Source organism: Taudactylus pleione, unplaced genomic scaffold (genome assembly GCF_031769625.1).
Source record: "Taudactylus pleione unplaced genomic scaffold, aTauple2 ptg000546l, whole genome shotgun sequence".
NCBI classification, from domain to species: domain Eukaryota; kingdom Metazoa; phylum Chordata; class Amphibia; order Anura; family Myobatrachidae; genus Taudactylus; species Taudactylus pleione.
Genome location: NW_028284948.1, coordinates 3,726,662 through 3,754,310, shown reverse-complemented (window position 1 = coordinate 3,754,310; position 27,649 = coordinate 3,726,662). Strand labels below are relative to the sequence as shown.

At 39.8% G+C, this 27,649-nt stretch overlaps 1 protein-coding gene across 1 annotated transcript in view; it reads left to right on the top strand.

Annotated features, from left to right (window-relative positions):
* COL11A1 (collagen type XI alpha 1 chain) overlaps positions 1-27,649 on the top strand; it is a 224,649-nt gene that overhangs the window by 36,431 nt on the left and 160,569 nt on the right. The window contains exons 3-4 of the mRNA XM_088451298.1: positions 7,308-7,521; positions 10,531-10,693. Coding sequence (XP_088307424.1) covers positions 7,308-7,521; positions 10,531-10,693 — 377 coding nt within the window. The remainder of the gene's footprint in view (positions 1-7,307; positions 7,522-10,530; positions 10,694-27,649) is intronic.

Below are 27,649 nucleotides of genomic sequence, written 5' to 3'. Positions count from 1 at the left end.
ATTCTCTCACCTCCCACTTCCCACCAAGCACCACTGATCAGGTACCCAGAGTGCACATCTTTTATATCTTTAATATTTGCTCTCTCCAACAAATGTAACATTAGTATATTATAATTTGCTTATTACCTGGGATAGGCAGGTGCCTAGGGTAGTTCTGTACAGTTAGACAGTTTTATTGCCCATTTAGCCATTTAAAACTTACATGAGCAGTGCTTAGTTATTAATCACAAAAGTCTTTATGGTGTTCAAAGCAGAAAAACACTGTAAATTCATGACTGAATATGCTCATTATTATGTAAAGAAAGATTCATTTCACTGTCACATCAAATGAGATATTTTTATATCTTAATGTTTTCCTATCCTACTTCTTGTTACAACAAGCTCTGAGATATCAGATATATGTAGATATTTGTACAAGAGATAGTTTTAGAAAAATAAAAAATAAACTATGGAAAAAAAGAAGCCACATGGGGTTTCCATGTTGGTTTAGAGACACATACGTCAGATTTCCAATATCTTCAATTGAAATATGAACACACTCTTCTCAGTTATGTTCTGGTCAGGTCACTATATACAATTATGGGGTCTGTGAGGAAAATTCATGTGCATATTCTTGTCCATGATGTCAGGAGAACGAAAACAAAATTATACTGTAGGTTTTACATTACATACATATTAATACATTCCAACTATTATTTTCTCTAGATATAAACTCACGGACATTCCTCATAGAAAATCTAATTTTCAGCGTATTTTTAGATTTACTAGGGGCATGTTCATTAATATGCCCCTAATGCCTACTGATACGTTGAAGGCTGTGGAGTCTGATACTATTACTGGAACAATTCAAGATTGCTCCAGTGCAGAGACAGCTGCTCCAAAAAGCTGCTGTCACCACGAGCTCTAACACTGATGTTACGCTGCTATTTAATAGTGGTATAACTTTATATTGCTAGGACTGACCCATTAGTGTTAGCGCACATGCATGACCTGAGATCACGCATGCACACAGGGTGAGGCGGCATGGATGGAGGGATTAGATAAGAGGCACTTTAAAAGAGGAGGGGGTCCGTGTGCCAGAGTCTACTGTGCATGTGCAGGTCTCCAGGAACATGGCGCCTGCACTGTGTTCCCGGGACACCTCTACTGTGGATACGCGAATAACCGGGGAAATGGCTGTAGTGGCCATTTTCCCGGTGATTTCTGCAGCCAGCGCCGGGTCGACGGAGAGTAGAGTATATTTAATTGGGTGCAGGGTGTGCAGTGTTTGGACCCCTCCTGGACCCAGGGGCCTGTGTGCACTGCACACCCTGCACCCATTATAAATACGCCCCTGGGTCAGATCCCTCTTCGCAATGTGGACTTCCTTCCCATAGGAAGGAGTGGGGCTTGGGAACCAATAACATCTGCAGATGGCATAGGTTCCCGCTGTCAAACTCTGAAAACTTTCAGATATTGGATAAAAGGTAAGCAGAAAATATTAATGCTATCTCCTGTGTTACCACTGTGATTAATGCCTCAATAGCTTTTACAAATGTACAGTAAGTAGCGAGAAGGCCAGTAATACAATTGTATAGGAGTAATAATATACATTTATTAATGCAAGGATGAATTTCCCTTATGGTACAATTTGATCAAGCATCATAAATTGACAACAAATGAAATATAATACCACGTTGATACATGATATAAATATTGGCAGAATACATACTTCACTGTAAAAATTATTTATTATTTATAAAAACGCAAAACATACAAATGGCCTTAGTGTTCCTAACTAGGAGTAGCAGGTAAATAGGTGCATGTGCAGGAATGGTAAAGTACTCATACCCACACCTTTTGCCCTTTCTTAAATTACCTTTATTTCTGAGATTCTCTCTGGCATTAATAAATAACCTCTGTTTTTTTCTTTACAAAAGAGCTATATGCAATGAATATTATGAAATATGTAGGGGCTGATTTACTGTTAGGAGCGGAACCAGCTCTTGTGCAGAATTTGCTCCTGGAAATAAAATGTCTTGCTGCAGGGGAGAAATGTACATTATGATTTAGAGCTGTGAGGGGCGTGGCCTGGCCCACCTCTATAATGCATTGTACCTGGCCAGTATGTGTGTGCAGGAGGCAGTATGTGTTCTGCAATCAAAGTACAGGGTATCGTTTGAACCCCCTGCAGTGCAAAACGGTTTGCGTAGCTGCTAATTCTTGGCTTGATTCAGGCCCATTTGCTAGATGCGTACGCACGCAGTGTAAGTATGCAAATCCGCGATTGCAAAGCATTAGCCACTATGTCTTGGCGTGCGATTGCGGTGTGTATGCAGACACCCACCAGCCTGTCTTTATGCACGTCATCTACAGGATATGTATGCAACCATCGGTAACATTGAGTACCACTGGAAGCGAACGGAGAACTTGTGGTTGACCATACCCTAGACGCAAGCACCACGAGTGCTTCAGTGTGTAAAACAACCATGTGACGTGCACTATGATGCTGCATCTTAATTATGCATGCCTCTGAGATGGCGTTAAGACGCTCAGGTACGCCCGCATTCGCAGCACCACTCCCGTTTCCATCGACCAACCCCTGTCACCATCCACTAATGGCTTCTCCTGTCACTCAGTCTAGCGAGGTGGCTATGCGCAGCAAGCGAACGCTTCCCGATCGCACTGACTATTTCACACACGTACACTGCAATGCATTCACATGCGCAGATTGCAAACCTCGGGAGGCTGCGTGCGAACGCAGCTTAGCGAGCGGGTCTGAATCGGGCCCCCTGTCCCCGGCCAAAATTGTATCAAACTTTAAATCAGTCCTGTATTGCAATATCATCCTTAATCTATGCACACAAATAAGTACAATTTAACAATTACATACCATTAATTACAGTACCTGGTGGTGTAAGGACAGTTCCACGATTCATTATGGGATACTCACACATTATTGGCTAGTACTAAACCTACATGTCACATTCTATAGAATACTGTATATTACTTCTATGCTAGCGAGTGATCAGTTAAGTGAGGCACTCATAGCAAGTAGTTCTAGGGCAAAGGACTCAGAACCTATGAAACCACTCGGGTTACAATCAGTCACAGCTTATCTAGACTGCCAGTTGCTTCTACAGGGATGCGGTCAATATCACGACCAGAGGGATTCATCCTGTACCCATCCCGCTTCTACATATTGTATAGTAAACATTACTTAACCTACCATACCACTGCTACTTAATTATGTACGTCACAATCTTAGTGAATTGCACAAACTGTACCATTATGGAGGCAATATTAGGATTCATGTATCTTAATATTCTAGTTCATCATTTCCTGATCCATTTTTAGAAAGTGATAATAACCCCTGGTCTTATGTATGAAATGGGCCTTTTTCAGTGAAATGATGAAATGTTTGAGCATATATTATATTTTTACCCTTACATGTAAAAAGAAACACTGTAGAAATGTCTATATAATACACAAATATAGAAGACCCAAAGACGTATCAGCTGTTAGATCACTACAGACTGTAGACAGAGACAATGCTGGCACACATCAGCCAAGCAAACCGCACCTGTTTTCTTAGGGCTTCTGCAGCTGGTAATCAGTGATGCAGAAGGACATCTTAGACTTGTGCTACTAATAGAAATGTGTTTCTGGCTGCGATTCCTCTTACATTTGTATTAAATAAGCAAGACCTTACAAGTGTCTTCTTCATATACCTACTTACAAGCCAAGACTTGTAAGATCCTGAAAATGCTTATGGATTCCACAGAGGTATTTAATTAACTTAGTCCCTGCAACAAGACCTTGCGGCAGGAATATGTTTTATGGGTGCTACTAAAAGAGTTAAAGGCAATTTAATCCTGTGGCAGAAGCAAAAGTTAGAACAAATATCAATACACCTCCTTATACCAATGTTATTCATAGAGTGCCAAATGCTGAGTTGAACATAACCCTGTTTGCAGAGAGTATCTTGTGTGTTCTCATACTGCACATGCTCTGGAACTGTGTACACGTAAGTATAGGAGATGTAGAATCATACAAAATTTCATTCACATCTCCATCTGCATCGCATAACTGGGCCATAACAGGGAGCTCTCACACAAAGTTCAGTGAGAGCAAAACCTCCAAACCATCCCGATTTTGGCGAGACAGTCCCACATTTCGGGCTCTGTACTGCTGTCCCACCCTCGAGCCACAGTGTCCCATGGTGGTGGTGGTGGTGGGGATGGTTTGCGAGGCCCTCTCTCACTTGCTGCTCTGCTTAGCAGAGCAAGATATGCTGCTTAGCAAAATGTGATCAGATGCCGTGCACATGTCTATTCAGTGGAGAGAAGGTGACTGGGGGCATACTCAGCAGCTCCTGGAGCATTGGGCATACCCCCAACGTGATGAAAATGTGGGTGTGGCTCATGAGTACAGCATTTCATTTTAGACCATGCCCCTTTTTGCAAACCCATGCCCCCTTTCTGTCTCCTGATTCATTCTTTACAATAGACCAGTGGTTCCCAAACTTTTTTGAGTCACGCCACCCTAGAGTATCAGCATTGTTTTCACGGCACCCCTAAGCCAAAAGTCTTTTATTGAGAAATTCAGAAACACATGTATTTAAGTAGTACAGTGAAGTAAATCGTGCTTACCTGTCATCCTTAGGTTCAGTTATATGGTTGTGGACAGGTTTGTGCTTCTGTTTGTCCTCATTACTTTACATTTACCATAAGTAATTTTATTTGGTGCTGGACCACCAATCTGAGGCACCCCTGAATGTGTTCCAAGGCACCCCACGGCGCACAGTTTGAGAACCACTGCAATAGACAATTCACAAAAAAATCGGCCTATTTTTGCGATTATCGCATTTTGTAGAAAACTATATAAAACATAAAAACGGAAGCTTTAGTAGATCTACCCCATAGAAACAATTTACTTTTCTATTTCCTTAAATGAAGCAACAGCCCATTTGAATGCCTTGATTTACATCAGTGAAAATTAACCCCCTGCAACAGTAGATCTGTGCTTGTTTTATATAGTTTTTCATACTTGCCCTATCAGCTGACCATCTCCAGATTCATTAATCTATACTAATATAATAAGAACGTTGTGTCTGTCTGTTTGTTCCAAGTTGGAGCAAAAACTACTGAACAAATTTTCATTCATCATTTTGTAGTGGAAACTCTTAGAAGTAACCTGCATTTTGTTTTATCTCAGTCCAACAAGGTAAAGCTGAGCAATAACTAAAACAAAATGACATGAACAATGCAAGAGATAGGTGTGGCACCTTGCGCGTAGCCGATAAGGGTTGGGGGGAGAGGTGCTTTGGGTCCGTATTCAATTGAATAGGATAGGCTACATAGTAGTCTGTGCAGAGGGCACACAGTAACATTGGTGTGAGTGGTGGGTGAAGGGGCTGCTGCCACCAGTCTGTATAGCACTGCTGGTCACGTCGGCCACTCCCACGACAGGATCCCTATACAAAGCAATACAACTAGAACACTTCAAATAAAAAAAAATTGTTGGCAGAAACGATTTCATTGTGGGCAAAGCCGCGGGCAACAGCTAGTAGACAAATAATCTGATAGAACTAGAAGTCATATAAGACATCGGTGGTATACAGCTCTCATTTTACTTTACTGGCATCATGGCCAATCAATGTATATATGTACTTTGTTTCAGATGACACTCAGGTTTGATCAAAATAGAAAACAAGTATTATTGTACACACAAAATAATGCTTACTGTGTGGGATCACTCAGAAGTTCATTTCAATCACTTGAATTATCTTCCAAATTTTGTGACAGAAATAGTTCTGTCAGTGCAATGCAAGAGGTATCACAGCTTGTTATTTAAAAAAAAAGTATTATGTTCAGGAAAGTATTACAATATTTTTAACTGGTCAGAATGAATTATTTTCAAAGTAACCTGATATATGGGCATGAAGAAGCACACAGTGAAAAATATGCAGGGTTAATAGTCTCCTGTCAGAATGTGTTAAATGCACTGATTTGTTTAATCCCATGAAGGCAGATGACAAGTGTTCATCTTGCTCTAATCCGCGATTGCACAAATATGTTCTCATATACATCCTATAGTCGGTGGGTAGAGAAACAAACTTGGGGAACATTAGCCCAATTACTGCTTAAACATACCCATTATCTGGTAGGATTCTTGTTAACATGACTCAAAGACTGACAATGTACAGTACTAATTTATATATGCATACTGACAAAATATTATCAGAATGTAAGACTTAAAATGTTTAATATCTCTCTATATCAGCTAATTAAATTGAGCAGTGCAATGCAAAATCTGGTATTGGTCATGCTACCCGTATATTTGGCTTTGTGACAGACTTTTCAAATCAAGATGGCATTTCTGAAAGGGGTTTGTAAGCGCGCTCTGAGGTGTCCAATGGGAGATTCAGGATGGTCATTGACTATGGCTGGTGCAGCAAACTGCTAATAATAAAAAACAAAAATGGTTTTGCTTGTGTATATATATTTATCTCTCTCTCTCTCTCTCTCTCTCTCTCTCTCTCTCTCTCTCTCTCTCTCTCTCTCTCTCTCTATATATATACACCGATCTATCATAACATTAGAACCACTGACAGGCAAAGTGAATTACATTGATAATTCCGCACTTGTCAAGAGGTGTGCTATAAGAAAAATCTTTCTCATTAAGGTAACTATTCATTATGAAAAAATGTGCTCTGTGATAATTATGGATTAAGGGACTGATTCAGAGGTGCTCGCTGTTTGCGAGCGCACGCTCTGAATCAGGGCATTTTTTTTTATTCGGCCACCAGGCCACTCGCAAAAGCACTCCAGGGCTTGCGGCAATGAGACCCTACCACAAGGGTCTCATCGCAAGCCCGATGGTCGCGATAGTCTTGACCATCGCGACCATCTTCCTGGCCGCTCGCTATAGCTGTGGGTGGTCACCCACAGCTATACGAGCGGCCAGGAGGCCGCTCTAAAAATTAAGAAGGGCAGCCCTGAATCAGGGCCAAATGCAAATGCAGTTCAGCTACCAGTACTCATCTATGTTTGATGTGCCCACAGTTTCATTTGTTTTCTCACTAACGTTCCAAAAAACAATGGGGAACACTTTTGAAGATTGAGTAGAATGGTGCTTTTATCCATAGCAAACTGCTCTGTGTGTCTTATTCTATAGATTCCTATAGTTGCTGCGACAAAATGACTGCTTGTGGGACTTTATACTATTGTTCCTATTAAACCTATCTATAATTTCTCTAATAGAATAATGACAGCAAATTGAGTTTCTCCATCTGTCATTGCTGATTCTCTTTTTCTCTTTTTCAGGGCGAGTATTCCCAAAGGATTTCTCAATTCTGTTGACAGTTAAGCCCAAGAAGGGCCTGCAGACGTTTATCCTATCAATATATAATCAGAAAGGTGTTCAGCAGCTAGGAGTGGAGGTCGGCAGGTCCCCCGTCTTCCTTTATGAAGATCAGCATGGAAAACCTGCCCCAGAGGATTACCCTATTTTCAGCACTGTCAATGTAGCAGATGGAAAGTGAGTAACAATTGCAAAGCACTGGATTTGTTGTTAGTGTAACACTGCAATACGTGCTGAACTGGTTGGAAACATCAGACTTATGTGTAAAATATGTACAGTAGTTGTATACTGAATATTATATGCTGTGATACAAATGGGTAGTGCACATGGGCCAGTGAGTCCAGGACCCCCACAATGCACAGCCTAGGGAAGTGGGCAGGATGGGGAGATAATTGCTGGGAATAGCGGGTACGTAGGGCGGAGGCAGGGTTGAATTGCAGTGAATCACATCATTTTAGCTCTGGCCCCTCCCCACGTACCTGCAGTTTGTGGCAATTCGCAGTAATGGGGCGGGGACTAATGACGTGAGAGTCAGGCCCCGCACCGTAAAGTGGTCAGCAGCGTCTCCTCCTTTGAGAGGAGAAACGAAAAGTGGGAAAGTATGGCCTATACCCATAACCTATACTTACCTCTCCACCGACACCACTGTAATCACTGGTGTAAAACAACAGGTAAATGGTGCGGGCATCATTTTCCAAAAGATCTGCCCATGAGCAATAGAGAAACATTACCCTGACACCATTTTCCCAGTTTTGTCGGGTACAAACTTTTGTGCAACTAGGAGACTTTTTGCCCAGACATGACCTGTTCACTGTGTGCAATTGTGCCTAATATAGGGGATCATATCAACTAGTTTTATTATACACAAAGAATTTTAAAACTAGTTGCATATGATAAATGGTGCTCAAGCCAATCAGCTCCCAAACATGGGCATAACTACCAAAGTGCAAAGGGTGCTGCTGCTATGGGGCCCAGAGCTTAGTGAGGCTATCGTCTTTGTCAGAGTTACATGTGTTATATATAATTTTCACCATAGGGTGCTACATAGGGGCCATTACGAACTTTTGCTATGGGGCCTTCAAATATCCAGTTACTCCCCTGCTCCCAACATTAACAACTTAAAATGTATTCAACAATCCAATTTTTGTGCACAGTAATTCGTCATAGTAGTATTTTAGCAGCCTCCTATATTATTCTCTATAGTGTCATGGTAAAGCCTCAGTTACACTGATATCTAGAAGCACTGCATATAGATAAAAGACAGTTTGTTTTTGTTCCAAAGAGCAAATTTAGAGTAGCATTTAACAACAAATCAGCAATTTGCTTTAATTGATATTGATACAATATAAGGTTTATTGTTTGTTGTCAATGTCTACTGTTCCTGGAAATAATAAATTGGACTAAAATCTTTCATTGTAATCAGGCTGGATAAATGTGTTCTTCCTGCTGTTCACTAAAATAATATTTTTTCTTGTTATATAATTTTGTTTACAAAAATCCTCTTATGTTTGTGCCAGGAACATAAATTCTTCATAAACACCCAGAACCTTTTTTGATCCTATTGTTTTTCTAAAATAGGGTAATAAATGCAAGTGGTACAAATACTTTTTACCCTTTAATAAATATTCAGTTGTGTTTTTGACAACCGCATACTGTATGAAAAGAATTGCCATCTTTGAGGCTTACTCCTGGGCTGAAAGGCTGTGAAATGTTCTGTAAGGTTTTTATACCGCTGCTTGGGTTTCAATAGTTAACACTTTAATGGGGCTTCCCACTTTACACCCCCTCCACCCTCCCCCCCCCCCAATGACCTTTACTATTTGCTCAATTCTGCTGATACTATTAGTGGGATCTCCTGCCAAAACTTTATTATCTATATGTATTGGTGCATCCAATGGATAGCTAGCATCCTCATTATATATTGCAATCATCAGTCCAATCAGGAGCTAGCTGGTGTTTCTAGATGTGCATCTGTAGTAATAACTACAGCTGCAAACTGATCTAAAAGGGTCTCTTGGGCATGTGTTCCACCACTTTACACCCATGCTAACAATAGTACAATTTACATTACCGATTATATATAATATTAGTGTAAGAAACTGCACACAATGAAACATACAAAAATATAACACTTTCTTATCTGATCTCTTCATTATTAATTAAATATTTTCCTTAACTCTTGTCCCATATTGAGGACAAAAAATTAGCTGCCTATTCCTAATGGGAATTAGATTTGCATATATTCTTGACTGGTGAGGACATGCTTTTTCACACTATCAAAATACTCATAACATTTGTACACAGGTGAGGAGCTTAATTCATATTTTTTGGAGGTTTTCTGAAACCCAACATTTTGGAACAGCAGTTTCTGAACAGACTGCTCGGGTTACAGGGATGAGGTTTCCCCTTAGATCTGAAATAGTACTCCATTGTTACTCTCCACAACTCCAATCAAACAGCAGATAGTGTATGTGATGGGCTACAGTACATTCTTATCTCTACTAGATTGGCCCTGGCCCAGTATTGGGAACAATTTACCCACATTCTTCTCTAAGATTATCTCTATCATTTGGAAAAGTTACAACATGTAGACCCCGCAATTTAAATACTTAACATCAGCTTCACCAACCCTGCTCTAATGATGCCAGTGAGCATCTTGGCCTGCCATGTTCCCCCTCCAATTCATAAATCTGATGAGTACTTGTTTCACAACATGCACACACTGTAGCCAATGTATCTCATGCCCCTTTGCTATATTTGCCTGTATGTTATTAGCTACTGATATAGGTACATTTTGGGGAATATTTATGAAACTTATACATACAATAATTTGCATTACCAATGCAAGTCAGGGCATAATTATCACCTCACAACTGGTAGGTGATAAATAACCCTCTTTATGCATAATCCCTCCTCCTCCATCTTCAAACACTTGTTTGTTACCCCCAGTTTCTACTTTAATATTACTTCTTCACGTGATTGTTACATTTGCTACAATATCAGCTGTATTGTAAAATGATTTTGTACAAATTTACAAAGTTAAAAGAATGCCATACTTAAGTACAATTTACTTAGGCTTTATTATATAACCACATATAGGTTTTTCACAAAGTAGCATGGGGTATTTTCATGATTTCCCGCTTGCCTACAGGCTTATTGAACGTGTGGCTTTATTCACTCCTGCAGGTGGCACCGGATTGCAATCAGTGTGGAAAAGAATACAGTCACAATGATTGTAGACTGCAAAAAAAAGATTACTAAAGCACTTCCAAGAAGTGACAAACCTGTTCTGGATACCAATGGCATCGCTGTATTTGGGACTCGCATCCTGGATGAGGAGGTGTTTGAGGTGAGACTGAAAAATAAAAGTGCAATCTCACTCACCTGTTCTATAGGGTCTGTGTTGTATGCTAATAAATAGATATGTCCCAGCATTATACATACCCAGACTTGCAGCTTTCTGTTGACTTTTTAAAAGTCCACAACAACTATATTTATTAAATACATAGAGATCTGCTTTCTTTTAGATGAGCGGTGTGATATGTATCTTTATATAGTGTGTGTTTGTGTGAAATATAGAGATACAAGATGCGTTATCACCTACTGTTTAACTTTTCTTTGTATATAACTTCCACATGCCCTGTTGAGCTCAGGTAAAAAAAGAAATTTCATCCATAGACCCCAGTGAGACAATGTTCCCAGTGTATTCTGACCGATAAATTCATTCATTAGAGAACTTAACTAGAAAACATACAGGTGGAGGGCATGAGAATCAATGTAAGTTAAGAGTAGCCCCTACAGCCATAGTCAACAGATCTTTTTTTCTGATTATAAAGAAGAGAGTGAATTTTATTCAGCACACTTCTCACTCCTGTGCAAGCATTCTCCAGCCCAATCAGCACTAGAGCTGTTGCATGGAGAGGAACACAGCCGGGGACCCAGCATAATGCAATCTGGCAAATGATATTGAAAGTTGAGTTTGGCTGTCAGAATAGGGTATTGGCTCCTGGACTGGCTTCTTCAATATGTCACAACTCTAGAGCTGTGCCAGCTGGAGGGAATTGGCACAAGAGAAAGCATAACACATTGAATTGAATGATGTCTGTCTGGCTTGGAACACTATTTGTGCACTTGCTAGATAATGAAAAAAATAATTCCAGAGGATCTGGTAACAGAACTGCCTTTAAAATGAGCAGTCTCTTATCTTCCTAGGAAATCAGCGACATCATATAGGAGTTATTTTAGGGCCCATGCTATCTACAATGAATTAATGTGAACATACCTTACATGTTAGTGTAGTATACTGAAAACATTCTAGAAGATACTCTACTTGCTTTAACTTGAAATAACTTAATTAAGTAAGTAGTAAGTGGATGTAATTTTTTTTCTATGTAATATACTGTTTACAGTATGTGTAAGAAATTGCTGTGTGCAGCTGGGTGTAACATGCACTGCAATGTTTTTGGCCTTGCTAGTTTTATTTTCTTCTTATATCGATCTGCATTGGCCTTAATGTCTGCTTGTCAGGGTTCTCTATCCTCTACAGAATTTAGGTAAAATTCATCACCCTCACACATAAATCAATGTCACTCATCTGTTCCCTATATCTCCAACCTCATTTTCATCCATACTCCCCCTCCTATTCCCTATAACAGTTACCACTTTAACCCCTATAATTGCCTCTTCACTGTCATGCCCATCTCTTGTACTGCTCCCCACCTCTGGAACTTACTCCCATGTCAACTCAGGCTATCCATGTGCCCTAAAAACTTTCCACAAAAGTCTACTATTCTGTCTTTTAAGCCACCCCCTTATTCTCTCCACCTGATCTCCTACTCAGTATCACCCTCTGTGCTGTACACCCCCTCTTTTAGAATGTAAGCTCTTGTGAGCACGGCCTTTTTCTTTGTGTTCTCCTTTATTCACATGACCAGCACAACTATGATCTGCACCTCCTCCTGTGGCTCTTACACTCCGGTCTCCATACCACTATTGTCTACTGTAGTACTTATACTGCTCTGGTCTTTTTGCTCTGCCCAAGCTCCTGGGTACAGGTTTTACTTACATTGATTTGCTGCATGTCTTTGCCCATAATTCTCCTACTTATGTCTTCAAGTTACTGTACAGTGAGATGCTCTGCCCTACATTGTACCTCATACCTGTACCTGTTTGTTCTGCATTTATGCTATTGTATAACCTTCTGTATTGTAATGCTGTTTGCATGGCACTGCAGACCCTTCGTGGTGCTATATAAATAAATAATAATAATAATAATAATAATAATAATAATAATAATAATACATCTGAATGTTATGAAATTAATCTTAAGTGCAAACAGACCCTTGTATACTGATCATCTTGGTTTTTCCTTAAAGAGGAACCCCAGCTTCTCCCCTCATCAAACTATGGGCCTGTTTTTGAATTATATGGTATGGCATAGCCGAAGGGAGGCAGCTGTGAAATGCCATATAACTAAATTAACTAAAAATCTAACTAAAATGCAAATGAAGCAGGAGGTGTCTGTAGGAAAAAGATGCCTCCTGCATGCATCTTTGATCCAAGTGCTGAGCCCAAAAATGAAGAATCGGTCAATGGGCGCAGCCCTTGGCCAGTCTGTGCAAACAGAACCCAAAACATCGGATTTGTACGTACTCCATCAAGTATGAGTACAAATCCAAATCAGGTTCTGTGTACATAGCTTTCATTATGTTAACCATAGGTCCAAGTTTGATTCATTTAAATGCACAATAACAATAACAAGCACACCACCACTAACAGGTTGTTTTATAGTAATCAGGTTATGTTACTTTCTTGTGTTTATTACTTCTACAAATAAGGACTTTTCACTTCAGTCACTGAGCAGAAACTACATATAGACAAGAGTTCCTGAAATGAAGAACAGTTAAATTGAAGATGTTGCAGTGTAAATATTTGTATCTACACTCACTCACTCACTCACTCACTCTCTCACTCACTCTCTCACTCACACACTTACTCACTCACACTTTATCACTCACACACTCATTTACTCACTCACACACTCATACTCACACACTCATTTACTCACTCACACACTCATTTACTCACTCACACAGTCACTCACACACTCATTTACTCACACACTCACTCACACACTCATTTGCAGATTTATGATACTCTATTTTTGTTTCTTCAAGAGCATCATTTTCGATATAAGATTCAGCTTTTTTGAAAAACTAAATTTGCAATGCTTATTTGTGCACATTTTTAAATAATTGACATAGATTATAAAAATACATTTATTCTCTTAAAGCTTCCCTTGAGTAGCTTTGTGGTTGCATATACATCTTTGAACAGGGCTTTCTATCTGTAAGATGAGCATAAAATCGCTCCTGTCTTTTTCAGGATTGCAAGATAAAGTCACTATTATTATTATTATTATTATTATTATTATTATTATTATTATTATTATTATTATTATTATTATCATTATTATTATGTTGATTTGCAAGGGGCCACAATTCTCTGCATCACCAAACAGTGGTGAAAACATAGCTGACATAAACAAAGACAGATGAGTTAGAAAAAGTAGACATGAAAACTAAGGAAGATTTGTGTCGGATGCAGTGATGTTATTAGTACAGGCTACAGTTTGGAAGTTATAAAAAGTTGGGCTTCAATGAAAAAGTTTTTTAATCAAACATTTTTAAAGTTTCATTGATTTATGAACAGTCTAATCAGGCATGGGCGGTAATTCCGTAAGTAGGTACAGCACAGAACAAGCCTTATAGTGAGAGCCAGTAATCACAGAGGAAGTAAGGTGCTGGTGTTTATGTCAGGGAGAGTATTTTGTGATGAGGCTTGGGGTGTATGAAGGGGTAGTGCTGTTAAGGGCTATGTAGGTGAGAGCAAGTTGCTTGAATTTGATTCTGAAGGATTTAAGGAGCCAAAAATGATCCTGTAGATGTTTAGTGGTAAGAGAGGAAGATCGGTGATGCTGCAGAATTTAGGATGGATTGAAGTGAGTACAAGAATGCCAAATACTACGAGGTTGCAATAGTTGGAATGGGAAAATTAATATTTCATCTTGGTTAAGAAAAGGTCGTAGACTGGCAATATTTCAGGTGCAGGTGATAGCACAGTGAGAGAGACTGGATGTGAGGAGTAAATCAGAGAGAAAAGTCAATGGTGACACAAGGCAGCATTTTTATTAGACAAGAAGTTCTGGTGCTGATAGTGAGAGTGATATGAGGGGAAGTGGTGACTAGAGGGAAGATAATAAGCTGTGAAGCCCAGCAATTCACTTTCCAAGTCCTCCTCCCTGTTTTTCTATTGCAATAGTCAGTTATTGTGATGTCAAACATTAACATGCATACTATGAATTAAAACCACTCTACTAGCATTTCCCATTATATATCCTTCTTACCAAACTCACATTCTGACCTTGAGGTATGTTTTTTTTAATTTGTCATTTTTCTGAGATTAACGTAATTAGAAATAAATAGAACTTTAAGTTGAATATTACATTTAGGCAGTGTACACACAATTCTTTCATTTTATATTATTTTTAATATTACATTGTCTGCAATGTATACATTCATGAAGCACATCCTCTAATTTTTTCTGTGCTTTGCTTTTGTCTATGGCTTTGTGTATAAATAAGCCAAGCATACTAAAGTCACACAGAGTGTGATGTGAGCATTGTGGAAATCAGCAACCACCAGTAGTCAACACTATATAGTAGAAATATGCACGGACCCCTGTGTTTTGGTTTTGGATGTGGATTAATCTTTGTGTTTTGGTTATGGTTTTGCAAAACTACCCTCATGTGTTTTGGCTTTGCTTTTGGATTTGGATAAAAAATAATAAAAATTGCTAAAAACAGTTAAAATGTCCAAATCCAAAACTCGAGTTCGACTTTTAAATCCGAGTTCCGAACTAGCTACAGATCCGAACCGGGACTCAGGGCCCAATTCAGAGCCACTCGCTAGATGCGATCGCTCGCACAATGTGTATGCAAATTGCGTAGGCAGTGCTATCACACAGCAATGCATTAGCACGCAAGGTATTTCTTAGAGAGTGATCACATAGTGTATGTAGACACCCACCAGCCTGTTATGTCCTGGAAGTGTATGCAACCATCGGTACATCGGATGCTATCGCAGCGCTTGAAGTTAACCATACCCTGCCGCACTTCAGTGTAAAAACAAGCCAGGTGACGTGTACTATGATGCTGTCTCTTATAATTATGCACACCTCTAAAATGCCATTGAGATGCTCAGACACGCCTGCGTTCGCACCTCCACTCCCCCATTTTTAATGGCCAGCCCCTGTTACCACCTACAAACGGCTTCCCCTGTCACTCACTGTGCTGGGCTGTCTATGTGCAGCGAGCGAATGCATAGTGAACTTTCGCTAAGGTATGCGCATGCGCACTAAGATGCATACGGATACGCACTGCATACACACTGCACACCATCGGCAGCAGCGAGAGTATGCATCTTAGTGAGCGGCTCTGAATCAGACCCTCAGTTCGAAACGGGCCACAAAAGTGAATCCGAACCTTGACCCGATTATATTCGGAACCTATAAATTTGGGTGTGTTCAGATTTCAGAAATCCAGACTTGCACATCTCTACTGTATGGTTATCCAAACATTATACTTATGCATTAACTTGCTCTACTTCTACATTTTTATATTGCCAACATTTTGTATGTTTACATTCTACAGTATTTCTCCAATCACTCACATATTCAGAGTATTATTGAAAGAGTGTTATGTCCAGGTTGTTTAATTTATGCTGTTCTGTGTTGTACCAGTGTATTTTTACTATGATAAATGAGATGTAATAACCAAGTGTAGGGAAAAACATCATTCCAATTTAATCTCCCAGAAATGTCAGTTCACTTTGGTGGATTCCATTGTGTAGGCAACAGGTACACTTCTAAGTGTGGTTATAACTGTGCCTGTTGTATAGCAGTTATTACACATTCATGCTTCTCAACTTGACTTCTCAACAACACAAACACATTGGAGAACAAATTGCACACTTCTTTTTAACTAAAGTACAGTAAGCTAAAAAAAATGTTCATATGGTTAAAAATGATGGCATTGCATTGGCTTTAAAAGTAATTAGAATTTCATTAAGATCACAGTGTGTATTATTAGATGGTAAAGTTTATATGGGTTTTTTAGTTATTGACTTAATTGTTTGTTGCAGAGGTGTTTATTATCTGTACATTGCCTCCAGTTCACTTTTTTTGTCCTTTAATGATGAATTATCTACAAACATGAAGTAATACCCTTTAACAAGGTTCATCAGCATTAAAAATCACTTGAGTTATGTGTAAATTGATCTACTGTACATCAGTGTTGAAATTGCTCTTCAGTGTACTTGAAACCTTACAGTATCATTTACACGTCTGTTTATTTAGCCTCTTTAGTAAATGATAAGACATGAAGTGGAGCTTTGGGTTACATAAACACAGTGTTTTTTATGCCTTTAGACAGTGCTGATAGATGCCTGTCAGCTCCATGCCTAGAAATGAGTGCAATATGCTGGCTGTATATGTTTCCTTAATGAAGTGCGCAGACCCCCATGTTTTGGTTTTGGTTCTAAATCATAGTCGTATTTTGCTTTTGGAAAAACTACCCTCAAGCGTTTTGGTGCCGTTTCGGTATTAGATTTCTTTAAAAATTTATAAAAACAGCTAAAATCATGTAACTTGGACCTGCTTTTGTTCCTATTGTCTTATTAACATCAACAACATTCATTTTCAGTCATTTCAAGTCAAGTTTGACCACCTCACAGCACCTGAAATCACAAGGGAGGGACTTACATGCAATCCAAAATACGTGAGATCCGGGTTTTAGATCCGAGTTCCGAGCTTGGCGAGAAGATCCGAGTCAGCACTCGGTTCTACTCGGAACTCCAAAGTGATTCAAGCTGGGACTCGGTTCGACTCGGAACCCCAAAATTCGGGAGTGTTTGGTTTTCAGCAAAACTGAACTGCTCAACTATACTGTAGTTTATTTACCAGCATCTTAATTGTAAGCAGTAGCACAGTCCTCAAATGAGACTGGGATACATGGACCAATTACATACACAGTTTGCACAATGTTTTAATATAGGCAGTTTTCACAATATTTCTATTCTTCAGGGCCAAAACTAGGATTTTTGTCACCCGGGGCAAGGCCATAATTTGGCACCCCCAAAAAAATATAGAACATAGAGGACGAAAAGGGTGTGTGGTTTTGTGAAACAGTAATGCCCCTTATAACACATTATGCCACACATTAATGACCCTTAAAAATACTTAAAGCCACAGCAATTTCCCTTACAACGCATTATGCCACAGTAATGCCCCTTATACATTATGCCACAGTGATGTCCCTTATACATTTATGCTACAGTAATGCCCCATATACATTATGCCACAGTAAGGCACCCTTTACATTATGCCACAGTAAGGCTCCATCTGCCTTCTCTTACCTGCCAGAGCTGTGCGGTGAGTGATCTCGAGGTGGAGCAGGACGGGGCTGCCACATGCTGGGGAACTGTCAGTACTGCCGTTATTGTAATGCGGCGCCGCTTGCAAACCAATTGGAGCTCATGGACCGGCAGCCTCTGCTGACTGGCTGCCGGTCCGCGAGCACTGATTGGTTTGTGACCGGCACCATATTAGACTGACAGTGTCTCTGTGCCTCTCAATGCCGGGATGTGGCTCCAAACCTACAAGAGCAGCAACCTAGCCTCCCGGCAGCTTCTCCCCGGCACTCCCTCAAGTTCAGTACCCAGGTCATGTGCCCCCTTAGCCCCCCCTAGTTTCAGCCCTGTATTTTAATACTTTTTTTTTAATTGTTGATGCCCATCTGCCTATAATTGATTATACTAATTATTATAGTTGGGATACCCACCTGCATATACCTATATATATACTGTAGGTGAGAAAACTGAGGGAGGGAGATGTTTCAAGCCTTCAAGTGAGATAAAGTGGATAAGTTACCCGTAACATCCAATCAGCTTCTTGCTATCATTTTATAATATGCACGTGATAAATGTTAGTTACAAGTTGATTAGTTGCTATGGGTAACTTCTCCACTTCTCCACTCTTTAGGTTTGAAACATTTATCTCCTAGCAATGTTATCATGGCTGTATATGTATTGTACCTGCCTCACTTGTAAATTGGCTTCCGTTCACTATATTTAGAGTCAGTCTAAACTGTATGTACGATTTTGTTAAAAGTCTTTGCAACCTATCCACAGTGACTCATTTCTGAAAAACTTGTGCTGTTACTCCCTCCCCTTAGCTGTGACTTCCCCTTATTGTACCTGACTGAGCTAATACAGGATTGTGACTGGAGGCGTGGAACACAGAACATAGAGTGCGAAAAATCACAGCACACAATAGAAGTTAGTGGCCAGACTGTGCAGATAATAAACCTCCTGTTACCTAAAGCTGGAAGCCAATGCAGCACCTTAGCCGCTCCCTTTTCAATGCAGTGATGCCACCAAGCACTATAGTCCATCCAGTCCAAACTTCTCATAACATGGGGATATCCCAGTAGGAATATTCCTGTTTTCTTTATAAAAGGACCAAGGTTTATTAAGGCAAGTTTGACAATAAGCAGATAACCCCTGAAAAATGATCAAGGAGTCTTTTCTCAATCTCATTTATATCTACTTATTCTTACATAGAGAACCTATGAGCTGTGGGAGGATGGTAACTAGAGTCAGAAGATCATCCTAGCCAGAATTACAATAGTAGAAATTTCTTCATACTGGTTTCTTTAAAAACAAATATATAATAATATCTGTATCCGCCTTTTTCTGCCTCCCCAGCCATCTTTGAATATATTTAGTTACAGTATATTACTTGGAACCTTTACCATTTGTGTTTTCAGTGTCATTTATTTTAGAATATATCTAGCATTTGCAAGTTTACTGTTTATTATACAGGAGCCTGACTCTCATCTCTCTTGCTGGATACTTCTTGATCCATTCAGTTAGAGTAACCCAGGCTTCCTGGTACTTCTGCAAATGTAACTGTTAGTGTCATATGTATTCCAACAATAAAACAGCAAAAACTGCTTCTGCCTATAGCACCATCGGATTGTTGAACAGATATTTTTCATTGTAGTATAATACATAAGAGTATGTATTCTCAGTCTCTCTCCTTTATATTAGAAGCTATCAGACACTGTTCCAGGAAAATACTCAATATAAATATGTTACCTCTGCATTGAGCTTCTCTAAGTAGTAAAACCATAGGGGTCCCATGTCTGGGATGGAAGTAAATGACCCCTTTTGGCGCCTACAGTCCCATGATGCCCCTGGTCTCACAATCAGCAATCCATGAAGCTAATTACCTTGTGGACCCTCATGGTTTCCTAGTTGGAGTATATCAATGAAGTTGTCATTTAAGTTAAGTTAAAACTGTCAGTGGTTCAAACACCTTGAATTGTGTACAGTTCTGTAAATAGTTTATATTGTAACAACATTTATTTATAGGACACTTATTGTATGAGACTTATCCAGGCAAAATACATGACACCCTTAAAGCTATGTTTTAACTTAAATGACTCTAGATATTCAATTTGGGATTGTGATGTGTCAGTATCCTCTGATTATAATATGTAGAAGACAAAGTATTTGACAAGTAACATAAATGTCTGCTAAGCGAGGCCCTTTAACTTAACTACTATAAATCATAAAAATCAATTTGCTTCAACAAGGCAAATAATCATGACTTTGCTTATTGTGCTGAATATGAAGGAAGCTACATAGACATCTGCATGATTCTTTGTAACATTATTGCAATCTGGCATCCAAATACCTTCAGTCGGGTGTTTATAATGGAAATTTATGAGGACAGAAGTGGCTCATTGTGGCAAGGCTCTGGAATTCAACGCAGTTTCCAGATGGAACTCATTTCATACATGCACAGTATAGGCGGCAGTCACAATTTGTTGTACAAACAGTTTGACAATTACTCTTCAAATACAAATAGAAGTGATAAATATGCAGTTACTGCTCTTGTTTGAAAACAATAAACACTCTTGTTTTATGACTGCCTAGGTAATATTGCAGCATGCCTATTTAACACATTCACAGACACTTCTGCAATCATAGGGTGATGCAATAAATACATGTGAAATGTTCTAACTTCTAACCAAGTTTATACAACAACTCAATGTTGGATTATAAAGCGCCCTAAGATTTCTTTGGTATTGAGCTTATTGTTATATTAGGAGGCCTATTTGTTATGAAGAGCACCCTTGTGGTGGTAAGATATAGCTTTTAAAATTCATTTTTGCCACAATTTTCTAAACATAATACTTTCTGAGGCAGAAAAAGCAATAAGTTTGTAATACGTTTCCCATAGCCGCCCCAAACGGACATGCTGCGGCTTGGGAGAACTGCAAGCGATCTCGCAGAAGGAGAGCTGCACATATACAGTACTGATCCTGTGCATGCGCAGGTCTCTCACCATCGGTGTTGTACTAAAACTTATATATCATGTTCTCATATTGCTCTGTACCATATTTCCTCATGGGTCGGGTACGGGATCCCAATGGTCAGGATGCTGGCAGTGAAAATACTGACAGCGGCATCCCAACAGTCAGAATTCCCACACATGCAGGTAAGATCCCTAACCTTTCCCCTAACACACCTTTCCCGCAGCCTAACCTTAACCCTCTCCCTAGTGCCTATCTCTAACCCCTACCTAAACCTAACCCAAGCCTAATACTTACTATCGGGATGTTAGCAGCCGGGATTCTGGAACCCGGATTCTCACTGCTGTCTGGATTCTGGCTGCCAGCATTTCGACCGCTAGGATGCCGACTACATCCCTTCCACACAGCTGCTGTTTCACATGTCAGTAGTACAGTTTTCAATTTAATCTTAAAAATCAATACAAATACCCCTATTTTACTTAGGAATAAAGGTTATGCACAATAAGTAGTATGTCATATTTATGTCTATTTACTTCCACATCTGAAACCGTAATAGACATCTGGCTTATAGTTTCCACTTAGACTGCCCATAACAATTGCAAACATTTAAATGAAACAATCTTTTGACTGATTGGACACATGCAACAATCTAAATATGACGTAATGAGACTTTTGAGCTTGGCCACTTAAATGTTTGCTTAATTATGATTGTTCAAGCTGCCTACCCATAATAATACACTTTTTTTATTAACTAATAAGAAACTCAAAATGATCAAACTTGGATGGTGACACATCTTTGGCATTACATTGAATGGCTTTAGCCACACAGCAGGGGCATATTTATAATGGGTGCTGGGTGTATGGTGCACACGGACCCCTGGGTCCAGGGGGGGGCCACACGCACACCCTGCACCCATATTATACTTACCTCTCCGGAGTCTCACGTCGGCACCCGTGTCTGTGCTGGAAAACGGCTGAAACATCGTTTGCGCATGCGCAGTACAGGGAAAATGGCCGCCATGGCCATTTTCCCAGTGACCTGCGCATGTGCTATAGACTCTGGGCACACTGAATGTGCCCAGAGTCTATAAGTGTGGCACTGGCCGCGCACCGGTAAGTGCGCTGCCAGCCGCCGGATGGAGAGGAGGGGGCCCATGACGGAGATTGCACATGGGCCCCTTCCTCTCTAGAAACACCCCTGCACACATGTAACAATAATTGTAAGCTCAAATCTGATCATATCACAATTATAAATGTTAGCATGTGCGCGAGCCTTGAGTATTGTCTTTGCAAGTCTCTATTAGTATTCTACAGGTAACCCAATAGTTGCAGGCATTTAAAAGGTTAATATTTATTTTCTTGATAGAGATCTTGTGTAGTTTCCTGGCAGTGAAGGTGTTAATTTGATCACGTCTAGTGTATTTATTTGAGTGTCTCGGATCTGGCACAGAAGGGTACTCAAGCTCTGAGATGCAGAAAGTGGGGAGAAGTAATGAGTTTCCCAGAGATGAAATTTACAGGTCTCAGACGAGTATTTTTCCTGTATTTCTGTCCTGTAACATTCCTTCCTGATGAGGTTTAATCCACTCAGTGCAGCAGGGCAGAAGTAAGTAGAGAACACTTTGCACATGCTGAATTTAAAGAAGTAATTCCCAGTAGGACCCTGAGATACCTGTGACAATGACATTAAGGACATTAAGGGGGTCTTATAAAGCAGTAACAATAGGGCTAACAACATTTTTTCCTGACTTATATATATATATATATATATATATACACATATATATATATATATATATATATGTGTATGACAACCCCAACCCCTAGAAAATCCTGTGTTTGCCTCTAATTTTAGCTGTTACTGTACCCCAATATCCACGGCCTGATATGGCGACTACAGAGCAATGCTTTTGGTCGCAAGGAACTCCATGATAAGACATGTTACCCTATATATATATATATATATATATATATATATATGTATATATATATACCCGTTGAGTGGATTTGCAAATCCTGGCCGCACATGCACATTTTGCTGGAATTCATTGCCGGCAGTGTTAGGCTGCTGGTGAGGGAGAGAAAACCTATGTATAGCAGTGGGGCACTGGATTAGTAAATTGCACCTAAAATGTGTTCTGTATAACTGCGATATGCAGCGATACAGAATAACCTATTGACCCATCAATGATAAATAGACCCCTCAGTGTTCTATCCTATAGAACAGCAAAGTGTGAAAATATTTCTGCTTTTTGCATAATAGCTTTGTTAGGAGGAATGGCCCAAATTTTGTCCTGACTGTTGTGCAGGTCTGGTCTACAGCTGTAGAAAACATTTGCTAGGGGTTATTGCTGCCAAAGAAGGGTCAAACAGTTATTAAATCCAAGTGCTCACATACTTTTTCTATCCTGCAATGTGAATGTATGCACAGTAAGTTCAATAGACATCAAGACATTATATATATATATATATATATATATATTTGTGTGTTGGTTTAAAGAAGTCTGTGTGTGTCTGTTCTTGTGGTTTAGCTGAAGATCACATCACAAATTATGCAGGTAATTCCAATGGGTTCACATACATTTTCATGTCACTATATATATTATTTAAATGAAAATATCAGCCTTACCTACTAATAAAAAGCTCTAGAGATAATTTTATCAGTTATCTTTTTAGCAATCTCAGGTTTACACCCTGCTTAAATTACTCCATCCAGTAAAGTGATGGCATTAGTGATCACTTTACTTTTACACATTGCTGGGATGCGCTCCTATAGGATCCCTATTGCTGGATGTGATATTCAATTCATTTTGGTGAACCCTAATTTCTTATTGTCACGATAAGCAGTAATAAGTATTTATATGATCAGGACAAAGTCCCAATAATAAATAGGCCCCAAAGAACTGAATGAGGTTATCTCAATCATACTGAAAAGAGGAGAGTGCACTGTTTCCTTTTGTGTACCAAGCAGGCCCCCTAAAAAGACACCACTTACTTGCATTTCTTCTTACTTTTCTTAACCTGCCTATATACATTTTTAAGCCACATATGTTCCTCTGGCTCCCCCTACAGGGAAAATCTCACCTTGCACTTAAAACACCCCTAAAAGACTAAAGGGTACTTGCAACAGGCTTCACACTGCCATCATGCTGACTGACTTCTGTTGTTTGTTTTCTACAGTACTAACCTTTTATTTGCTTATGTTATAACAAAATATTTAACTGTACTTATTTGCAAAGTATTGCAAAGTGTTTCTTTTACTTATTTTACTGAGGTATGCTATTACATTTGATATGTTATGTTATTACATTATGTTACATTCATATTATATAGATCTGGTAAGAAGTTTACACTGATCTACTTTTGTGTGACCTCATCCTTGTTCAGTGGACATCCCCGAACCTCTTTCTCTTTGCAATAGATCAGTGGTTCCCAAACTTTTTCAAATCACGGCGCCCTAGAGTATCAGCATTTTTTTCATGACACCCCTGGGCCAAAAGTTTCTCATTGAGAAATTTAGCAAAAATGTAATTAAATAAATTGTGCTTATATGTCACTCTTCAGTTATGTGGTGGTTGCAGCCATGAACCCTGGTTTTGCCCATCACACTGACTAAATATAATTTTATTTGGTACTGGACCACCAACCCGAGGCACCCCTGCAAATGCCCTGAGGCACCCCAGGGTGCCACGGCACACGTTTTGGGAACCACAGTACTAAGGGAAGGATTTGACATTTGGTATTTTCTGTCTGCTTCCATTCACACTTCCAATGTTTTCATAAGCAAATATAATAACTTAGCTTATAGCTTTTTTTCGCAAATATTGCAATTAATAACACCTGCTAGACAAGCCTGTTGTTACTAGAAATGACTGGAAATTAGAACTTTCATGGTGCATAACACATGGAACACAAAACTAGCAGTAGTAGTAGTTGGGGCGGCACAGACGGTGTAATGGTTAGCATTACTGCCTCACAGCACTGAGGTCATGGGTTCGATTCCCACCACGGCCCTACCAGTGCAGAGTTTGCATATTCTCCCGGTGCTCCAAAAATATACTGGTAGGTTAATTGGCTCCCAACACAAATTAACCCTAGTGTGTATGTGTGTGCGCATGTGATAGGGAACATAGTGTGTAAGCTCCACTGGGGCAGGGACTGATGGAAATGGTAAGATATTCTCTGTAAAGCGCTGCGGAATATGTATGCGCTATATAAATAACTGGTAATAATAATAATAGTAAGCAACATTTTCAAAACTATTCCACAGAGTGCTCACCTGGTTCAGCATTTGTGCACTGATTTTATTTGCCTTAATCATGCCACCTCCAATTCCACTATTCTATTCCATCAACACTGTCTACAGACTGTAAATTCTGAGACATGTTACTATACAAATGCAGTTCAAAATGGACATTCCATATTGATAGCAGAGTGTAAAGATTTTGGGACTTATGTACTAAGTAGTGGAATTACAAAACACTAGCTTTTTTTGGTTGTTTGTTTTTATAGCTTTTGCCTGCCATATTTAAACAAGCAATAATAGTAAATCCAAAATCAGACTTGTTTTGCATTCATTATTTTTGCCCTTTTAAATCAGGCAAAATCTGAAAATAAAAACCTGAGGGTTTAGTAAATCCACTGCTTAGTAATTATACCCGTGTCACTGGAACGTCACAGCTCTGAAAAGCTGCTTATTATTCTGCATATGCGATTTTAAATAGAATTTTGCTGCAGCTTTCCTCATCTCTGTGTATGATTAAACTATGAGATTCTACAATCTAGTAGTCATTTGTTATTTACATACACAAAGTATAGATCACACATGAGAAAATGGCGTTAGATACAGTATATAAGCACATTTATGACTGTGACTTAATAGTGTGAAAGGTAGAAAATTAATTGTACACCTACTGTGAATAAAAAAAATGCTTTTCACTCCCCTGTAACACTTTAACAAGATATCTAAAGTGACCCATGGAAAGCTGTCAAATATATCCCTTCAGCCGTAACTAGAAATTTTACTGCATGGCAAAAAAGAAAACTGACCCCCTATGACTCTAAATGTAACCAAATTAACATAAAATATAAATTTCCCAGTGCCCCTTCAGCTTTGCACTCTGGATGATTGCCCTTCTTGCACTGCTCTTATTACAGCCTTACACAAATATGTTATAATTTTGAGGGTTTGATGCACTGGGAAGCAATTGGGAAGCCTATATACCGGCAGCCGGCTTCCCGACTGTCTTATCCCGGCAAGGGAGAAATGCCGGGCATCTAGATGTAGACGCCCGCATTTCCCCGACGCCGGGAGACCGGTAGTGATGCTGGGCGCCGCGAGCGGACAGCTGCGGGGGGGAGGGTTAGGTTTAGGGCTCCCGGGGGGGACTTAGGGTTAGGCACCCCCCAGGAGGGTTAGGGTTAGGCTAGGGGGAGGGAGAGTTAGGGTTAGGCACCCCCGGGGGGGACTTAGGGTTAGGCACCCCCCCGGGGGACTTAGGTATAGGTAGCGGGGAAGGGGGTGGTTAGGGTTAGGCACTTAGAGGGGGGATTAGGGATAGGCACTTGGGGGGAAAGTTAGGGTTAAGCACCCCTAAGGAGGGTTAGGTTTAGGGGGGTTAGGTTAGTGGATACTTACCTATCCATGATCGGGATTTCCAGCGCTGTCGGGCTTCCACTCCATCGCACTCTGCTCCTGTCGGGCTTCCGCTGAAGGGAATCGATGTGGCCGGCGGTATTTCATACCCATTCCAATGCACTATACAGTGTATTTATGCTATAAATTTAGGTATGTTTAAAACAGTGGCCTCTCTCCTCTCTGCAGAAACTGTTATATAGTACTGATAGTAGTTGATACAATATTCACCAAATGTCTTATTTATTTATACTGGTACTGGGATCCAACACTTTCCCTGTGCTGCCCTCTATCATCTCTCAGAATGAACTGCAGTCTAACTCTCTTTCAGAACAGGCAACACCCCTACTTTTCCATTGGCTGGGCAGCTACATTTATATCACATTCCTTTCTTAGTTATGTACGCAGGGAGATTTACTTTTTCCCCTTTGTTATAAAAGAAGGTCCCTCCATTAAAAATGTAGTTGTTTCAGGTTATAAGATTTATCTTCTAATCATATATTCCAGTACTGACATCCAACATAAACGACATTGGACAGCATGCATGCAAATAACACAATTAACAGGTGTTTTTGAATCCATGTGATACAGTCCATATCCTTTGATAACATAATGAATGACACACAGTAGAGCACTACATCACCTGTAAATAGCAAGGCATAGTAGCAGTGGTGGCATAAACAGTTACACAGTGATACATTTATTAAAAGATAAAAACCCCTCAGCCAGTGAGATTAGGTGTTTTATCCTGCTGTATGGCTTTGAGCTATACATCATGGCAGGTTTCACCTATTAATTATGGATTGCAGCAGTACATGTGTTGTCACAATACTACTTTTATTAACTCCATCACAGATTTATGATAAGAGAAGAAATTGAACAACAACAACTGCAAAAAACGTTATTATTATTTACAATATAAGCAGCCTAAAATCTGTCTCCACAGTTGCACAGTAGAGATGAGGGGAGACTCCAACCCAATCAGAGCTTTCAGTTGCTGCTAGAGATACAGTGCGGACCGGCCCCTTCACATACATAGCCATAGACAACACTGCCTGCACTGAATCCTGTCAGTACCTGGAGCTAGTGCCTGCCCCCACTTTTCACCCATGGAAACCCATGTCCCCCATCACAAATCACGGCACATGCAGGCTTCACCATCCATCACTCGTGGCACCCACAGGTCCCCCCACTCATGCCAACCGCATGAGCCCCCACTCACGGCATCACTC